The following is a 16234-nucleotide window of genomic DNA, read 5'->3' as shown; positions in this document are numbered from 1 at the left end:
TTAACACATATATTTGCTGAATTAAAGAAACTGGATGATGTCTTAAGTCAAAAAATAAAGACTATTCCCCTGGAAGCTCTCCCTATCCAAAGACCTACCCAACTTCGTCACTCAATAAACATTTCATTAAAACACTTACACACAGTATTTAACAAGGTGTTGGTGATCTGGGCCTATCTACAAACTCAACCTGATATATCACTCACCACTACGTACATTGTTTTCAAGAACACTCAACTATCTGTAGGTCTCTGGACATCCTCTCTTACTCCTCCCTGCCTCTATACCTGCTGTTTTGTCTGCTCGGGAGTCTTTCCGACTGCCTGTCTACCTAGGAAATTTCTATTTATTCAACTTTTGTCTGGTTGCTGTCTCCTTAGTAAAACCGGCTCTGACTTCTTTCTTTTCTGATCTCCCTAGACCCAAGAACACCTCCCTCACTGCACTCATTACTTTATGCTGGATCAGTTTTTTTCTTTATCTGTTTCCACTACTATTTCGTAAACTCCCTGAGTATCAAACCCTGTTGTGTTTATCTCCGTGTTCCCAATGCTCAGCCTCAAGGCCTAGAGGAGGGGAAGGAGAGGGAAGAGAAATAACAGAAGTAGCTGACATTTAAAAGCACCTATGTTACCAAGCATTGTTTCTAGCACATTACACTGACTACTTCTTTAAGTATTTCTTCCTATTATGCCTATTTCGTGGTAAAACTAAGATAACAGAAAGGTTAAGAATTTGCAAATCTAGTCCCAAGTGTAGTAAGTAAAGGAGCCGGAGATCTTAATCCAGGTGGTATGGCTATCCTTTGGTCTATTGCCTTTCTGGAATGGTGTCAGCAAACTTTCTCTGCCAAGGACCAGATGGCAAATATTTTAGATTTTGTGAGCTATTTAGACTCTGTCACAACTACTCAACTCTGCTTTTGCAGTGCAAAAGTAGCCACAGCCCATATATGGCTGTGTTCCAGCAAGAGGCTATTCTACAAAAACAGGTGGTAAGTCTGATTAGGACTGTAAGCCAGTTTGTTCATCTAGAAATTCAATAAATGTTCATCAAATTAAATTGGATCTAATGATGTTGGAAACCAAAACCTTCTCCCTGCCCTCAAGGAAAACTTTTTCCCTTATCTTATCCTAAAGCCCTCAGCAGTTGCAGCCTTTAAGCCTTTACTCGGCAGGCAAATCCACTGTAGGCACTCAAAAACCAGTTTCAGAACTGAAGTCAATGGGATGGACATGGGGCCCTGATCTTTGTGCTAAGCTCCCACCCCTGAACTCCACCTCAAGAGACTGTTGGATCTTAGCCAGATGTCCCTGCCCCCAGCAATGAAGTCTCACAAATAGATAACCTTTACTTCTAAGAAGAGAAGCTACTCCAAGGTTCTAGCCTGTACCTCCAACCCTTACCTGGCCTCCATCTGAGGTTTCTCATGTTATCAGTATAAATACAATATTACCGGAAACAGTAGGCAAACAGAAAAAACTTCCACACTTAAGTGGGCCACAAGTTTCAACCCTAAGCAGTGAAGACTTCTTGGTGTTCCAGAATGTTGTTCCACAGCAGTCATGAGCACTGCTCTAACCTAGATCTTTTTATGTAAGTAGTATAATAATGAGAAAAGTAGGTATGAAAAAAAAAGGATGAGAAAAAGAGGAGCTTATTGAATTGTAAATTTCTTTTTTTTTTCACTTCACTTCAGTGACATAAACCCCACCCTACAAAAGAACCATTTGAATTGACATATACACACTATTACATATAAAAGATAACTAATGAGAAGCTACTGTATAGCCCAGGGAACTCTATTCAGTGCTCTAATGACCTATATGGGAATGGAGTCTAGAAGAGAGTGGACATATGTATATGTATGGCTGATTCGCTTTGCTGTACGGCAGAAACTAACACAACATTGTAAATCAAGTATACTCCAATAAAAAACATTAATTTGAAAAAAAAGAACCATTTGCTTTATATTTCACAATATTTTGACATCCTATTGGAACTGAGCAGAACCCTGCAGTACCCTCCTCCCCCCCATTACAAAACCAAGAAGTTAATGACTAGGACAATAGAGTCAGAGACTCAGTGTCTGATGTACATTCCTGAGTTGTTTCACAGATACTACAACTGTCACCAGAGAAAACAGCTAACTGCATGGTGGCCAGCTGTAGCCATGACATAAGCTACTCCAACTTGAGCAGTACTGAGTCTATCGCTAGCACAATTCCAAGAACTGGCCTCAAGAGAACGGGATCAACATTATTGCTCATAATAATATATATCTTTGTGGGCATCAAAATAATTGTGGTTTGCTCTGCCTATATATGTAAGCGGACAACTAAAATTGTCAGCAACGAGATGCTATAGACCCATGATGACACCTTCCACTCTGAGAATACAGCACCCTATGTCAGAATGAAGAAGGTACAGAAGATAGACCTTCACCCCTAATCCCATAGAAATGGAATGATGTTCTGATAAGTGGGGATATGTAAGCAGCTCTTTGCAGGAAACCACCCTCAGCAGGAAGCCCCTGTTCTTGTCACTTTAGCAAAGTTATATTGTAACTAACTCTTAAACCAGGCAGGCCCATGCTCTACTCATCTCAGGCCCAAGCACACCTTTCAAATCTTTTAATCACACAAAACCCTGCCTAACTTGTTGGTTCTTTCCATCGATCAAAGTAGAAATGAAGAATAAGTAATTAGCAGATGACCAGATCTCTTCCCTAGCTTCCCCTTCAGTAATCTCCTGATCAAACTGTGTGAACAAGATAACATCTAGAGGAAGATCAGGAGGGGTCAACAAGCCTGCACACAAGCCTGCACGCGGTGAGGGATGGCAACAACTCTGACCCCCATCTCAATGATTAACTGGGATTACTTTTCTGTTTCCCTTTAAAAGATTTCATGGCCTAGCAAAATCTTCGGAGATGTTTTTTGTTTGTTTGCTTGTTTGTTTGTTTGTTTGTTTTGCGGTACGCGGGCCTCTCACTGCTGTGGCCTCCCCCCGTTGCGGATCACAGGCTCCGGAAGCGCAGGCTCAGCGGCCATGGCTCACGGGCCCAGCCGCTCCACGGCACGTGGGATCTTCCCGGACTGGAGCACGAACCCGTGTCCCCTGCATCGGCAGGCGGACTCTCAACCACTGCGCCACCAGGGAAGCCCGGAGATGGTTTTTGAGGGATGCTGAGTCCACCGTTTCCCCAGATTGCCGGCATTCTGATTAAAGGCACCTTTCCTTTCTACCAGCATTTGTGAGCACATAATTGATTTTGTAAGCAGAGAGCAGCGGGACTCGATTCGTTCCATAACACTATGAAGTACATGTCCTATTATCCATTATCTTCAAAACAGGCAATCACAGAACTAGAAACAAAGTATACCAACTGCATGACAAGGATCATATATGCTGCTCATGGACACTCAGACCAGAGAGGTTGTTAGTATAATATCCCGATTTAATTCTAGTGAGAAATACTCTGTTGTTGAAATTCACCGAAGAAGGTAACATAACTTATCCTAGGTGCTACAAGATGCTTCCCAACAGAAAAAAAAATTTTTTAACAGCAAAATAAACTATAAATGTACATTTAAAATATTATTAGATCATCACTTTGGTTTTTGACCCTTAAACTGAGTTGGGCTCACATTTGGAAAAGTGCATGACGCTGCCAGTGAATTTACCCTACCCACTGTAATTCTGTGGTTGCCATAGGCCAGAGAGGGAGAATTACAATGGTGAATTACGAACTTCTTGAGGGCAGGAAGTATGTATTATTCACCTTTGCCTCGCCAGAAAATCTGGCATATAGCAGACCAGGAAATGTTTGTTAATAAATGAATGAATGAATTTAATGAAGCCAAGAATCTAGATAATTAAGTTTGCCGAAACACATATGTTCTCCAAATTCCTTCAAGCATGCTTCAAAATCAGTATAATCCATAGGGACATTGGAAACTTTCCATCTGTGAGTGGGGAAACAACCCATGCCCTTATTTTCTCCAGGAGACTCACCGTCTTGAGTGTTTGGACTCAGGATTTGGGTCTTGAGTTCCTGCAGGCTAATTCCCAGACACCTGCAGATCTCCTCGGGGCTATAGGGTTCAGAGTGAAGGGTATCTTCTGTGATCAACAACATTTCTTCCAGACTGACCCCCAGCTTGGCCTGCACCTCCTCCAGCCGCAACACTTCCTCCCATGGCAAGCATTTGTGCTTAGCCAGCAGCTGCAAGTTCAAACCAAGAGAATGGTCAGTTTTCATTTCAGATATTGATATGCACTATTTTAATGAGCCAGATTCAACTTTAAGCTTTTTTGTTTCCATTCAACCTATCCACAATTCCCACCATTGCTTGAAAATGCACGCTCGGTTCAGATGTTTGAAATTAAACATGCTTGTGTGACACTCACAGGCTAGTTGAGTATTTTTCCTAAAAAAACTAATCCTCCACTGATTTTTTTGCCTGTCACCACTTTCCCTCAGGGCTATTTCTTTGAATAATTTTGTCCTTTTGTCCCTATTCAGTTCATCCCCAATACACCACTCTCTATAAAGTCTACAGAAAACTATTCAAATCTCACATGATCTGGGTCCTGAGGTGGGCACTGCATGCCCGATTTCATTTGAGCACTTCCTGTTTACAACATGCCTCTTTGAAATGGCTAATGAATTTAAGTATCTGGGCGTTTGGAGTCAAGTCCCAGATTTTAAATGAAAACCTCATTGGTGACCTTACGAAACACCACTGCATTAGGTCATTGGTGGTAGTAGAGCTGTATGTTTCTCCACCCTCAAGAAAAGAGTTTGGCTTCCACTTGCATCCTGAGGCACCCCCTCAATCTACTGCAGAGGGTGAGATATAAACCAAACCTTTGTAACCTGGTCCACTCATGGGAACCTCACTCCAGAATGTGTGTCCCTCATTTTTCCCAAACTACCCTTCGGAGCAGGTAACAATCAAAACGGTGAAGGTATCTCTCACCCTGAGGTCTACAAAATTCATTCCCCAGGTGTGAGGACCGCAGGTGCAGACAGCACAAATGGCAAAAAGAAGCAAACAGAAGAAGGGGAAATGTGCATCTGATTTACTCTTCTATTATGCTGATGATTGATTTTCTTTCTTTTTCACAGGAAGCAGATTTACCAAAAGACCATTGTACTTGGTTAGGGCCTCTCACTTCTGAAGAATGTTAATAACAGTAGTTCTTATATTCATTAATCCTCTTTTTAAAACTCTGGCTCATACATTTGAAAGGAGTTAATGATTTTAAGGCAGAACCGGTGAAAAAGACAATAGAATTACATTTTTCTGTCCAGTTATTTCACAGGACATGGTGCCTTTTTTTTTTTTTTTTTTTTTTGGGGTACGTGGGCCTCTCACTGTTGTGGCCTCTCCCGCTGCGGAGCACAGGCTCCGGACGCGCAGGCTCAGCGGCCATGGCTCACGGACCCAGCCGCTCCGCGGCATGTGGGATCTTCCTGGACCGGGGCACGAACCGGTGTCCCCTGCATCGGCAGGCGGACTCTCAACCACTGCGCCACCAGGGAAGCCCCATGGTGCCATTTTTAAAGCAAGGCTACAAGCTAAGACCTTTCTTCTGACCTTGTTTGCTTAGCACATTTAATGTTTATTAGCAGTGCTAGATTGACATCTCCATAGACTAACTCATTCATTCATTCAACTCATTCATTCATGGTCTCTATGCCAGTGTATTCCAAAAATAATTTCAGAAAACTTATAGACATACACAAAAGAAAAACATACAATATATTTATTTTATACAGAAAAAGAGCTGAAGTGGATGATCTCCTAGAATTACACTTCCTCGAAACACAGATCCAAATCCAACTGAGGTAAACAATGAAGTTAACAGAAATAATTCACACTTGTATAGCGCTGTGTGATTTAAATGTGCTTTTTATTTCTTTTCAGCCTTGACAGCTCTGTGAGATAGGTATTATTACCCTATTTAAGAGATGAGAGTGACTTGCCCGAAGTCACCTACCTAGTAAGAACAGAGTTGGAAATTTAACCCATGTCCTGTACCTCTTTCTTGCTTCCCCAAGGCCACATTCTCAATGGGCTATGCTTGATATCCATGTCACACTACTCATTTTAGCTCAAATCACCACTCAAGTTTTAGAAATGGTTTCTAAATACAAACTAAGTTTTGTGTTAGAAGTGAACATTCCAGTGATTTAAAACACTTTGATAGATGGGTTCCTTCTAAAATAAGAAGGAAATGGAAAAAAAAAAAATCAAAGAACGACCCCCAAGTGATGAGAATGGGCTCTTCCTAAGAACCCTGCAGTAAACACCATCTCCAAGTTCCCAACCCTGACCTCCCGTGAACAAGTCACTTTGCCTCAGGCACTTTATCCCAGGAAACTGGCCCAGGACTGTGTGGGGAGAAAGTCTTCGAGGGTTGCCTGCTGCCTACAAAGCTGTTTTCAAAGGCAGCCTCCCAATGCACTTTTGCTCCACAAACAGAGGCACTAACATTCAGTCTAGCAATATCCCAGTTTGCTGTTCCGCCGCTGAGCTCTCAGCTGGAGGGTCCACGTGGCCAATTGGGTGTGTATTTCAATTAAGAATGAAACCTACCACAAGCCCTCAATGACAGCTGCACAGCCATGAGTCGCTGAGTAGTGCACTACATTTTAGGAGTAAAATCAGAAAGCTGCTTAAGCCCTTTAAAATTTGGCCCAGGAAACAGAAAGATGACTTGCAGATGAGGGAAGTGGGTGGGTAAGATCTGTTGCCCAAGACAGAACTTCATGAGGGCATTTGCCGCTCACAGCCCTGTCGCCTGGCCCTACTTCACATTTGTGAAGCAGGGCTAGGAGTCAGGGCTATGGGTCATTTTGTGACAAGTTCCTCACTCAGCAGCAGGGTGGGGATATAGGAGAAAGCGATTCTTTGTCAACATCTACCATTTTCTTTTCACCACTATAAACATTAGGTGTTTATTTCCGATTCCATTCCTGGGAGGTTCCTGAGCCTGGCTGATGCTCTGTGGACAAGAAAGCAGGCAACGAATATTTTGTCCACAGTCATGGAAAGAGGTAGATAAATAGTGCTAGGACCCTGTCTTAGGTTGGTTTCTCTCAGAAGCAGGCCGTGAGACAAGAATTTAGCAGGAGAGGGAGATACAGAGAAGTGCTGGTAGAGGAGTGTTAAATGAGACAGGAAGAGAAGCCAAGATGAAGTGCAGTGATGTGAGAGGTGAAGCGGGGCCTGCTGGACCCTCTGGGACCTGTATGTATAAAGCTCGGATGTGTCCTACGCATAGACAAGAAAGCTCAGATATTTACCCGCTAACTCTCATCCACCATTGATTGAGGGCTGATTCCAAGGGTGTTAGCTCCCCAGACTTCCAGGCTGTCTCATGTGCAAACTCAGCGTTCTCCTGCAGCTAGAAGACATCTTCAGTCTGAGAGGGTCTCTGGGGCTTCTATTAAGAGGGTGTGGTAGGAGAGTGCTAACATATGGACTCCAATTCAGGAGGCTGTCTGTCAGAACCCACCTCTCTCTGACGTTCTCATTGCATTTTGCAGTATTAACAAGTCAACGGAAAAGTGTCAAGTCTTTCTCCTCACCAGGTCAGCAAAGGATAAAATTTCAAATCCCTTCTCTGACAAGCTGTTTTCCACACAACAAAAGCAGCTGTGTTGTTGTTGGTTTGGGTTCTATAAATCACCCACGCTTATTTTTAAAATTTGAAGAAACACATAACAATTTGAAGTTTAAAAAAATTACAAAGTATAAAAGAAATCACCTGTAATCATCCCAATAAGATAACCACCAATCTCCCAACTGATATCCTATGATACATTTTTTATGCATACTTCTTACACACGTACACACATACAGTTTGACATAAATGGGATCATACATAACTGTTTTTATCGTGGATACTTTTTTTTTTTTTTTGGCTTATCTCCCCCTCACCCTCCTCCAACTTCATGGAGCCATTCCACAGTGACTTCATGCCCATGTTCCGCTCATAACCATCATGAACACATTCACAATGTTGACCTTCCCCAGTGTTGGTCATCCCCACTCTCCACGTTCTCCAAAATTCTCCTGAATTTTCCCGGTTTCCCTCTCACCTCTCTGGTCCTTACATTTCCACCCATGACTCAGTTTTCTCCTTTCATTATTATTGAAGCCATCTCCCAAATTTAAACCCCGGCCTTCTGCTCTTCTCTTGCCACATTCTCTCCCTCAGCAAACTGAACTCAGTCCTTGGTTTCAACTATTATCTCAAAATAGTTGAAAGACTATTGTCCAAGCCAAGTGAAACATTCCAACCTCAAATTTCTAACCACTTATAAGAAAATTCCATGGGGAAGTATCATCACCTCCCACTTTCATATCACCTTCCATCCTACCTTCCCCATATCTATGAGTGCTTTCCACCCATCATTTCAGCTTAAAACTACAGCCCTTTTCGACTCAACACTTAGCCTTTACCTGCACATGTCTGCATGCCATGCATGTTCACTGCAGGGTAGGAAGCACTCATGGCTCCTGACTGCATGGAGCTCAGAGTCAACCCGAGGAGACAGGCATCAATTAATAATTATATAGTGAAGAACTTACTCCATTTGTGATAAACTACTATAATGGAAAAATATAGGATGTGGCAAGAGCATATAAAAGGGCATTTAACATAATGGAAGTGGGGAGGGTGGTCATTCCTCAACGTAATGGCATTTAAGCCAAAAGGAAGACAGACACCCAATCACAGAGAGCCTTATACCTGACCCTTTACTAGGTTCTGTCAGAGATTCTTTCATATCCCTCTCTTGTTATCCCGTCCCCCCTGACACTTTAAGACCCACTTCTCTTCAACCAAACAAAAGTTCCTGCTGCCAGCTTAATATTTCTAGAATACCTTGCTAACATTTGCACTTCCAGGACCAAGCCTGGGTGATCCTCAGCACAGCACTCAAGGTCCTGCTACACCTGGTTCCACTATTCCCCAGTGTGTGCATGCTCTGCCCTGCAGCCAGGACTCACTGTCCTGGGATACTCCACGCCAGCATCCTGGCAGAGTGAGCTCAACTAAATCAATAGGCTGAGTGAAACGGGCTACATTCCTGGGTGTTTGGTTTTTCTCCACTCAAATTCAAGAAAACTGCAGAAGCCCTGAGAATATTATACCACTTCTCCTCACCAGACAAAGAATAAGCTCCATATTGACCACTAAGTGGCAGGAGCTAAAAAAAAAAAAAAAAGAACTGGATGAGTGCTGGCCACTAACCAGACACGCTCTGTAAAAAATCACACTGTAAATTTTCCTTGAAGCGTCAAAGGACCACATGAAACCCTCTCCTTCATTGCTGCACATGTTGCCACAAGAAGCTCAGGGTATGCAAAATGCAACAGCATAATTTCCCTTCCCTTTTTGACTTCCCATAATACTTATTATCAGCATCACACATTTTATCCCTCAATATAATTAAGGGATACTCTTTTTTATAGACATAAGGCAATTCTGGAAAAAAAATTTTTTTAATTTGTTTATTTTTGGCTGCATTGGGTCTTCGTTGCTATGCCTGGGCTTTTTCTAGTTGTGGCGAGCGGGGGCTACTCTTCTTTGTGGTGCATGGACTTCTCATTGTGGTGGCTTCTCTTGTTGCGGAGCACGGGCTCTAGGCGCGCGTGCTTCAGTAGTTGTGGCTCGCAGGCTCTAGAGCACAGGCTCAGTAGTTGTGGCGCACGGGGTTTGTTGCTCCGTGGCATCGGGGATCCTCCCAGACAAGGGCTCCAAATCTCTCTCCTGCATTGGCAGGCAGATTCCTAACCACTGTGCCACCAGGGAAGTCCCCCAATTCTGGAAAAGCTTAAGCCACTGAATATGTATAAAATATGAAAAACTTTGTGCTCATTAAAGATTTCTGGCTACTTTGTTAATTTAAGAACATAAAAATGTGCTTCACTTAAAAGACTCATTTGGTGGTGGGATGAACTGGGAGACTGGGATTGACATATATACACTAATATGTATAAAATGGATAACTAATAAGAACCTGCTGTAGAAAACAGTAAAATAAAATTCAAAAAAAAAGAATCATTTACGCAAATAATAATTATAAATCTCTATTGTGTTTGCCTTGAAATGTTTTAAATTTTAGTTCAAATGCCTCTGCAAGACTCTGACTTTTAATGAATCTGCATTAATTAGTTTGGGGAAGCTGTTAGAAAGAGAGGAGCAGGGAGGAAGAGAGAGAGAGGGAGAGAAAGGAGACTTAAGAACAGAAGAAACTACCAACATTAAAGCAAAACAAAGAAAAATCATCTTCATTGGTTTAGTGTACTTCCCTGTGCTAAGTAGACACAAAAGGTACTCATTTTTCAAAAAGGTACCTTGGGGAAATAGGAGGAGAGGAAAAATAAGTGTTATTTATTACAATTTTTCCATGTGGAGCTCTACTTAATCAGAATCATTTTCAAAACTATCCTCAGGGCTTCCCTGGTGGCACAGTGGTTGAGAGTCCGCTTGCCGATGCAGGGGACACGAGTCCGTGCCCCAGTCCGGGAGGATGGGCCCGTGAGCCATGGCCGCTGAGCCTGCGCGTCCGGAGCCTGTGCTCTGCAACGGGAGAGGCCACAACAGTGAGAGGCCCGCGTACCGCAAAAAAACAAAACAAAACAAAACAAAAATCCTGATCTGTCATTTCTCCACTAACACTTCATTTTTATTGTCTGAAAGCAGCAAGTTTATTCAGATTAAGACAAGCTTCTTTACTTTTTTTACGAGAGTTTATTTCCTGATTTAATGAGACCATTTCCAAACAAAAATTATATTCATTCACACATTGCTGAAAACGGAAGAATGGCACCATACTGTAATTAAAATAAGCTTAGCAGAATTCCAGCCTATATTGCCTAGGCAAGAGCATATTCTTGGCATCAAGATCTATCTGCAGAGCCTATATTAGCAGTTTTATCTTTATTTCCCTTTTGTATATAACCTTGGATTCTCATGATTTGCAGCAACGTGATTTAGAAAACATTCTGCATCTTGATAAAGGCTTTCAATTTTCTTTCTTCCATATTTCAAAAGAGAGAAAAATTCAGAGTACTTAAAATAATGTATTTTATCTACATCAAGTGGGAGGAGTGTGTGGTAAAAAGCCAATTTCACTGACCAAAGTACCTCTAAAATGCACATGGAGTTATACAGTTAAACTCAGAAGACAGCCTCAAGAACAAAAAGTTCTGCAGCGGATTAAGGTTTTCAGCTACTGCTCCAGAAAGAGAAGCCCTTTTTCTAGTTCACTCCCAAAAGACACCTCCCTCTCCCAGCCTGACAACTTTCACTACAGAGCTTCAGCACCACAATTTTATTTCTCATTTTCTTCTTGCATCTTTGGAAAAGCGTCATTACAATATGAACCCATTTCACACATCTCATACTTGTTTTGGCTCACCTATGAGTCTCATAAATGATATCTAATTTCGTGATAAAACTCTGAAAACAATGTTGTGTACGTTTGAGGTCTCCTCAGGAAGGCAGCACTTACTCATATACCTCAAAATAAAAAGTCAACAAGAATAAGTCCTTAAACAAATAAGACACTAATTTCTTCCATCTCCTGAAAGAACAAGTTTGCCCTAAGAGGGAAAAACATTCACTGAAGCCTTTGACATTGAAAAGTTTACTGCACTACTTCTTCTCATATATGCACTGATCAGAAGAGTTTAATATTGAAACATTTCTTTCATAGAATTTTTAGAAATTATCTGAATAAGTAAATTACATATTTAAAACACTTAAATCATGATTTAAAAAAATGTTTAACACTAAAATTTTCCAGAAAAAAAAAAAAAACTTTTATTTTCTGGCTCATCCATTCCCAACTTCAGGGGATGGGAGTAAGGGGCAAAGTGGTAGGTCAGCCCAAGGGATAACTACACCTTACCCAGCTCCATGGTATCTAGTTCAGTGCTGGGCACACCCTATGCACTTGTAAAAAACTGTGAAATTGAGCAAAATAAATATGACAGGGCAGGTAACCCAGGGAATAGTTTTTCATTTATTCAACACATGTTGTGTGTTGCCTGTGCCTACTTCAGCCTAAGCACTATACCAGGCCTTAGGGATATAAGAGTTAACAAGATGGACAGTCTTGGCCCTCAGGTAAAATCAAGTCAGAAAGAAGAGACAGACATCAAACAACTGTGAAAAGTATCATACCTGAGAGGTGCAAGTGCTATGAAATACAAAGAGAGCCTCACCTTAGTCTGGGAGTAAGGAAGTCAAGGAAGGCTTTTCTGAGGGACACTTAGGCTGAGACTTCATAGAGGGCTGGAGCAAGAGCATTCTGGGCATGTACAAGTCCCTGCGGTGAGAATGAGCATCATGGCTAGAGTGTAAAGGGACTGAGGGATGCTAAGAGAGGAAGAGGATGAGGCACATATCGGATCCTGCAGTTCTCTCCAGGAAGTGAGAAGGACTTTTGACTTTATTCCAATGAAATGTAAAGTATTTGAAAGGTGTTAAGCAGGGGAACTACCTGATCAGATTTAAATTTGTAAACCATCATTCTATCTGCTATGTGAAGGATGACAGGGAGAAAGCATGGTAGAGCTCCTGACCAAGATTCTACTCCCCAGCTCCCAGCCTCAGTTCTCTCCAACTTTTAAATCATAACATGTGCCATTCTAGATCTTACATAACATTTAATTTCTGTGCCACTTTTTAGAGTACCTGTTTACATACCACCTGATCAAATACTAACCATTTCCTATTTCAAATCCCCCTAACCTTTTCTCTCTACTCTCTCTATTCTTATGTCCTGTATCCTTTTGTATATCTTCATGCTAAGTGTACAACAGGTATTCAGTGAATACTTCCTAAGTAGATTTAAGGCTAGACTAGCAAGTGTCTTTTAAGCTGTGGAACAGAGAACTGCCAAGACTCCTTTCTGGTGTGCATTTCCCTAGTAGACACCAAGCCTGTATTTTTAGAAGGAACAGTGATGGCCAATGGTGCATGTGAGAGGACTGAGGGTTGAGGCTATCGTCACTTTTGTCGAAGAAACAAGATTAGTTATGGTCACCTCCCATCATTCACCCCAACTATCTTTCTCCACCCGTGGACCTAACCCATGGCCTGTACTACACAGATATAAGTTGAGCTGTCCTCTTCTCCCCATTTCCACCCTAGAAGACTCAACTGTGAAGTTCACATAGTTTCCAAATAGCTAGAGGTTGCAAGGCACACCTATACGTTTATTTATCTCCTGAGTTTGAAATCAAATTTCTCTGTATTAAAAAACTTCAGTTAGGACATTGCTGCAGTCAGAATGTTGCCCTAAATTTTAGGGAAACAGACAAAATAATAGGGAACAAAGAGAAAAAGAACAGGAGAAAGCCTAGTGAAACTTCAAGTTTCACTAGTTTGCCAAGTTCATACCTTTGCAGCCAGCCGACACTCCATCACCCTGATATTGAAATGAGAAGTTGCTGCTTTATTCATTTCCACACAACTGTTGGCAATCACAAACACTGCTCCACTTGGGAGTTTCACATCAGTTGCCCTCAGAGAACTAAATTCTATTAACTTGGCCTATTGAGAAAAAAATGACAGGTGAGATACAATGTATTAGAATTCAGAAAATATTTAACCATTTACGCATTTATTTACCTTAGTAAAAATTTTTCCCAAAAATGCATCCATTTATTCATTCAAATATTATTTACTGACTTCCAGGCACTGTACTAGGCACTGAAGATACAAGAGTGAATGGGACAGACACTGTCCCTGCCCTCATAGAGATTACAGTCTAGTGGGAAAGGCAGTCAAGTAGTCAAATACACTGCCAGGTGGTGTTAAAAGGGTAGCAAAGCACAGGGCACTATATAGAAACAGAGTTGTAGCACCTGATCAGATATAGCCTAGTGTAGGTGCCCCTGAAAAAAAGGGAAATCTAAACTGAGACTTAAAGGATGAGCGAAAGTAGGACAGACAGAGGGTTTCTTTACCCAAACAGGATGTCAAGAAGAGGGAAGAGTATAAGCAAGTTCACAGGCAAAAAATAACATGAGGTGTTAATAGAGTTTTGGGTATTGCAATGTAGCTGGAGCTTAGCGTTTGAGGGATGAGCCATGGTGAGAGGATAGAACTGAGCGAAGGGCAGGTAAAGCAGGGGTCAGATCATGAAGTACTTTGCAAGCCCAAAGAATTTGGACTTTGTTCAGACTCTACAGCTAACTTATGTTAACAACAGGACTCTTGCCATCATGTCTGCTTGTCAGGTCTCATCCAAAAGACTCAGAGTATTTTCTTAGCATTAAACCAAATTTCCTCATGCCTCCTGTCTTTGGCTTAGGGGAATCAACAACAAATACTCTTAATAAGAAGAAATCCAGGTATTCTTGGAAAATAGCCAAACCTGTAGGAATCTGATCGAAAACTAAGGAAAGATTTTAAAGAAATGTCTGTTTCTATTTTGGAAATGGTCAGTTTATGGCAACTATGAAAACCTCTGCTCTGTCTATGGGAGTTGATAACCAAGGGGAAGTGGTATTGGCTAAGGAATTCATTCCTGGCTTCCTGTCAACATTCTTTTCCCTACCACTAAAGCCCCAAAAATGTTGGCAGAGAAAAATGATACCATAGAGTAAATTACAAAAAAGAGGACGAGTGAATATATGTGGTAAGAGAACTAACATTTGGGTTTAAAACCAACAGGAGATTATGAAAATGCCATGAGACGAAATGATTTGGGACAAGAGCGAGAAAAGAGGTCCCAATAACTAGGGAGTTGAGAAATCGCATGCTAACAATGAATTAGAAGGATGGGGGGAAAAAAACCCTAGACACCTGAGGTATGATTCTGGAAGCTTAAGGGAGAGGTGATCAACATGAAACAGAGTCAGTGAACTGGTGATAGCCTTGAATTACAAAGCAGTTGAGAAATACCATCCTACAATAGAGCCTAAAAGAATAGGCTGCCCAGAAAAAAAAGCACTCTGGGGATCTCAAGGCCTTCCTCTCTGGGTGAACATTCCCTGGTGGATATTTCCAAATAGCTCAATGCCACCTACAGTTCCTTCTTCTGCAAGAAATGATATGGACTGGTCCATCCCTCCTCCTTCAGTGCCAATGTAATGCTCACTCTTGGCGCAGATTTCTGCAAGTTCCACCTGGAAAAGTAAAAATTGATTTGCACTGTGAGTAAATCATAATCTATTGCTCATTCATTTCCTACTCCAGACATGACATATGGGTTTGAATTCCAGTGCAGCTCTGATCAACTGATAGTAGCTGCCTGCAGCATTGGGTTAACAAAAACTCCAAGACTACCATTAAGCTCAATAGGAAAACATACAAAGATCAATTAATGTCTGCTATGAGTTGGAATGAGATATTGACTGTGCATGTTGTGCACAGTCTCGTCCCGCAGTACCCATAGGAGATTCGTTCCAGGACCCCACGGGATACCAAACTCTGAGGATGCTCAAGTTCCTTATATAATATGTCAAAGTACTTGCACATAACCTATGCACATCCTCTCATATACTTTAGATAACCTCTAGATTACTTATAGTACTTCATACAATGTAAATACTACGTAAATAGTTGTAAATACAATGTGAATGCCGCGTAAATAGTTGCCAGTGTGCAGCGAATTCAAGTTTTGCTTTTTGGAACTTTCTGGACTATTTTTTGGAATATTTCTGATCCATGGTTGGTTGAATCTGCAGATGCAGAACCTGAAGATATAAGGAGGGCCGACTGTATTTGCTATCCCTAAAAGACTCCACAGGGCAAGCAGTGTCTCCTGTATTTGCTCCATTCCCTCTCTAGACTGGCATCACCAAAAATCTCATATGGGCACTCACTCATTTCTGCCTCAGCTTTGTCTCCCAACAGTGGACTACTCCACAGTCTCCCTACAGCCAAAGTGAGGTCATCCAACCTTATTTTCCGGTCCAAAAGTAATGCTTCCTCTGTGGCTTTTCCATTAAATGTAAGAATCAGAACTAGTGTCATCTCATCAGACACACCTTCCTCCAATCAAGATGAAGAGGCCCAATACATTAACACATTTCTAATCCAAACTGAAAATGTCAAAATATCTATTTAAGAATCTTCTATGGCCTCCTATTCCTTCTATGGCTTCTTATTTCCTAGAAATAAGTTCAAATTCCTCAACCTGGCATTTCAAAGCTTTCCAAAATGTGCAACCAATTTACACATGAAATCTACC

At 41.5% G+C, this 16234-nt stretch overlaps 1 protein-coding gene across 7 annotated transcripts in view; it reads right to left on the bottom strand.

Annotated features, from left to right (window-relative positions):
* Window positions 1–16234, bottom strand: part of GALK2 (galactokinase 2) — a 136476-nt gene that overhangs the window by 40458 nt on the left and 79784 nt on the right. For all 7 annotated transcript variants that reach the window (XM_060149609.1, XM_060149634.1, XM_060149591.1 and 4 more), the window contains 3 exons: window positions 15069–15167; window positions 13435–13587; window positions 4018–4228 (listed from right to left, as the gene is read on the bottom strand). In XM_060149609.1, the coding sequence (XP_060005592.1) occupies window positions 4018–4228; window positions 13435–13587; window positions 15069–15167 (463 nt within the window). The remainder of the gene's footprint in view (window positions 1–4017; window positions 4229–13434; window positions 13588–15068; window positions 15168–16234) is intronic.

The sequence above is a fragment of the Lagenorhynchus albirostris genome, chromosome 1, assembly GCF_949774975.1.
Source record: "Lagenorhynchus albirostris chromosome 1, mLagAlb1.1, whole genome shotgun sequence".
NCBI classification, from domain to species: Eukaryota; Metazoa; Chordata; class Mammalia; order Artiodactyla; family Delphinidae; genus Lagenorhynchus; species Lagenorhynchus albirostris.
Note: the sequence above shows the minus strand (reverse complement) of the source record. Positions and strands in the feature narration are given on the sequence as shown.